At 39.8% G+C, this 3937-nt stretch overlaps 1 protein-coding gene across 1 annotated transcript in view; it reads right to left on the bottom strand.

Moving 5' to 3' along the window:
• Positions 1-1425: 1425 nt before the first annotated feature.
• PDP1 (pyruvate dehyrogenase phosphatase catalytic subunit 1) overlaps positions 1426-3937 on the bottom strand; it is a 5701-nt gene continuing 3189 nt past the window's right edge. The window contains exon 2 of the mRNA XM_009083855.1: positions 1426-3914. Coding sequence (XP_009082103.1) covers positions 2263-3914 — 1652 coding nt within the window. The 3' untranslated portion in view covers positions 1426-2262. The remainder of the gene's footprint in view (positions 3915-3937) is intronic.

Here is a 3937-nt window from a genome sequence, read left to right as displayed (position 1 = left end):
TCAGCAGGCAGTTATGCTGCTTGTGTTCACTGCATACATACTGAGCAAGTCTCCAAGCAATACATAAATATTTTATCTGACCCCATACATAGGCATCTTTACTACAAAAAGCAGCTTTTCCTCAATAAAAGTTGTATCCATGGGACCAATGTGCATTTCTTCTAGCTATAACTTGTACCAAATCCCTATCAACAATCATAGGTTAAATACATCAATACACATAATAGAGCTTTAACAGTAAAAAAGTAAGAAAGTTAAATACTGCAACAGCTGAGATACATACTGCATTTGAATGATAGAATATAGACTATTGACCTAGTTAATGACACAGTCACCGAAACACAACATACAGAAGCAATGTCAACAGCCAGTACTTGTCTAAGCATTTCAGCCTTCCTCTTTTCCCTTCAAATAAAGAAGGGTTGTGCACACCTTGAACGTGAACTCAGATATCATTAACCTTACAGCAGTATTGATGCTGATACTTATGGCTGGGTAAAGAAACACATGTACTAAAGCTGCAGGCCACTAAGTACACATTGCATTTGAGTTTGAGGAGCCAGTGTTGATTACAGGACAGGTTCATTGTTCAAACTAAGTGTATCCTATGTAACATTAGCATTACTTTGCAAGATTCGCATTTAGTAGAAAATGCTATATTACTCAATTAACCAAAATAGGATAGGCTTCTAAGTGTTGATTTAACTAGCCATGATGAAGGCTAGGGAGTATTTTAACTGAAGCATCTCAATAAAGTGAAATAAGCTGACCTATCATTGTTCTCCAGAACATAGGAATTGAGTTACATGTGTCCTCTCAGTCATCAGGGGCTAGTATTTCAGCCAGCATTTGAGTTTTCAACCTAAGGGCAGGTCAAAACAAATCTGCATACAATACAGCAAACGAAAATAGATGCAATGATGACCAATTAGTAGTCAGTCCCTACTTTTTACAGTTACAATCCCAACAACTTTAGGTATACAGGTTATAGCAAATCTTTTAAGTTCAAATTCAACCATTACAAGCCAGAGAGACCCATTTCATAGATTTGTCTGTGCTGGCATTCTGGACTGTAAGAACATGCATACACCAGCTGTCCAGAAACACACAACTAAAAGGTTGCTAGAAAAAGCCACTGAACATACACATGCATGCCAGTTAGTTTCCCAATTAAAATGCTATTTACAAGCCATACTTCAATTTCTTTTTGTAATTTGCAGTTTTTAACTCGACTTAACAAATATAAGTTCAAGTGCAGGACATCCAATATGTGACAATTTGAACTAGCCAAGGTGAAAATGAGTGCAAATTACAAAGCCACAAAGAGGTAAGCAATGATTTCCTGATCTTTCCAGGTGAAAATTTGTTTACCAGGTAAGCAATACCAGACAGGAGTGGAGGCTACGAAGGACATAACCTTTAGGAAAGCAAACAGTCTTAACCAACGAAACTGACTTTTTGAAAAGTCTGATTATACTGCAAACTAACATCCTCCACAACCTTATCTGGTATCTTGCTGCATGTTGTAATGTATTATTGCCCTACAAGTTGTGCAGAAACCCACAGCCAAGAAACTATTAACACGCAAGAAGTTTAGAAGTTACTGTGCATAAGATATGATTACACTGTAACAGAATCTCAGGTATTGATTATGGCTTAGACCTGCATTGAAGTCAACACTTAGACAAATATCCTTACATGAATGACATTGTCTATATGAAAGTGAGACAACTGTGTCACACTGAAGACTTACTTGGTTAAAGTGACCTTCTGCTTAGAAGAAACAATAGACAACATATTCACAAATAACCATTGCAAGAATTAGCCCTGTAAAAATTCAACAATACTTTTTACTCATCTTCAGATAAAGTGTAGGTATTTGCAGATATTTTATAAACAGGCTTTGTTTCTTGAACAGCCAGATCTTTGACAGTTAATTCTTTATCCTACTTCCCTCATCCAAATCTGCCAAATTCAAGACATTGTTCTAGCAGCATTCATGAAATCAACAGTGCAAAGTTGTTACAAAAACCTCTTTTCCCAAGCTGTGACATCCTCTTCAAGTTTTGTATTAGGTCAATAGCACTTCCCAAGTATTTAGAGCTCTGGGGGAAGGCAGGAACAATAGATATACTGAATCTAGCAAGCAAACAATTTGTTTGCCAAGGACTTTTTTGGGCATTATTGTTGGGTGGATGTTTTTTATTTGCTGCTGTTACTGGCCATTGTTACAACTTTGGTAACTAGTTCACTACATGAAATTCACAGTTCCTCATTTTGACATGCACCTATAACATGTGAATTGAACTGCACCACAATAATTGTAATGTCATCTCTATACATTCGGGCCAGCTCTTCTGGAAGACTAAGCATCTTGGACAGCCGCTCATGATCCACAGTGCCAAACTCATTGTTACCCACTGCATGGCGTATCAGGTGAGTGGCTGCATTCTGATCTTCAAATACTGAAGAGATTCTTGCTCTCCTTTCTGTTAAGAGACCATGCATCTGTCCCAAAGTTACCTTATAGCCACCAACAGCTATTGGCTGTTGATGGTGAACACCAGTGAGGTACTCCCCTACAATTCTAGCCACATCTTGCCTGTGCATTGTCTCCCACAGTCCATCCGTGGCCAAAACCAGGAACTTATCCTGTGGCCGTAATCTGTGATGTATGACTTCTGGTTCAGCCGTGAGGTATGGGGGAGTGTGATAGTTTGGAGGAATAAACTTTGTATATTCGTTGTCATTCAGCTGATCTGGGCCTGTTTCTACTACTCTCTTCTGCAGTTCAATACTCCATTTAAACTTCACATCACCAAAAGCTCTGAAAGGCATCAGGAGACCCAAGAGACGATCCTGTTTCACAAGAGTTTTCTCTTCAGACTTTGGATGCTCCATTTTCAGACGTTCCACTTCATGTTCATTTTGTGCATTGTGGTCATAGGACAAATTAACTGCAGACCAAGATCCATCTTCTTCCTGAACCCCAAGCATTGCCCTACTGTCACCTGTGTTTGCAATGTGCAAATCAACACCATCCACATGGGCCACGCAGGCAGTTGCACCAGAAAATGCTACTCGCAGTACTAGATAGTTAAGAAAAGAATTTGGATCTCCTACTTGAGCTTCCAAAGAAATATCATTATCAAGCCTCTTAAAAGCATTAATTAAAGCTTCTCTCACATCAGTAGTCTCTCCACTGTTGAGATCAATCAGCTCCTGCCAGTAAGTTCTTAGACTATTGAAGTAAAGCTTGGAAGCTTCTTTGCTAAAATAATCATTGGGATGCTTGTGCCACTGTAAAATGGGCAACAGAGCTCTGCCACTTTCCACAGCATTTTCTATTTCAAGTAAAGTCTCATGAGGTAACAAAGAGACAGCAATGTAGTAAAACAGTCTTTCACTTACAGCTTGAGCACAAGCACAGCCTGCATGGCCATCAAACACACCCAGCAGCATCCCTCTCGTCTGTAAACACGTGGCAGCACTCCTCCGGTCTTCTATGGGAGCATTAGCCGGCAACTGGTTGCTATCGAAGCCAAGAACAGAACTTACATTTTTACCATCAAACTCTGGGACTTTGAAACTGTATTCATTTGCCTTCAGAATGCTGTTGACCTGTGGAGGAGTGAGGTAAAACCTCTGTGGTGCAGAACCATGATCCCTTGTGTGAATAAAGTGATTAAAGTTCTCCTTTGGCCTATAAACGGCCGCAAATTTCTTCTGTGGTGCATATCTGAAGTGACTGTGAGCAAAATGAGATGATAAACAACACAGATGTTTATGGTGGCAGTAACAGGCAGTACTGCCTATTCTGCTAATCTCACAGTTACGAATCAATGGAAACAGATGAGCTGGTGCTGGCATGGCATCAGACAACAATGGTAGCCTGGAGCTTCGGACTGGAATTGCTGAAAGACAAGAGAACAACTAC

Source organism: Acanthisitta chloris, unplaced genomic scaffold (genome assembly GCF_000695815.1).
Source record: "Acanthisitta chloris isolate BGI_N310 unplaced genomic scaffold, ASM69581v1 scaffold5611, whole genome shotgun sequence".
Lineage (NCBI taxonomy): Eukaryota > Metazoa > Chordata > Aves > Passeriformes > Acanthisittidae > Acanthisitta > Acanthisitta chloris.
Note: the sequence above shows the minus strand (reverse complement) of the source record. Positions and strands in the feature narration are given on the sequence as shown.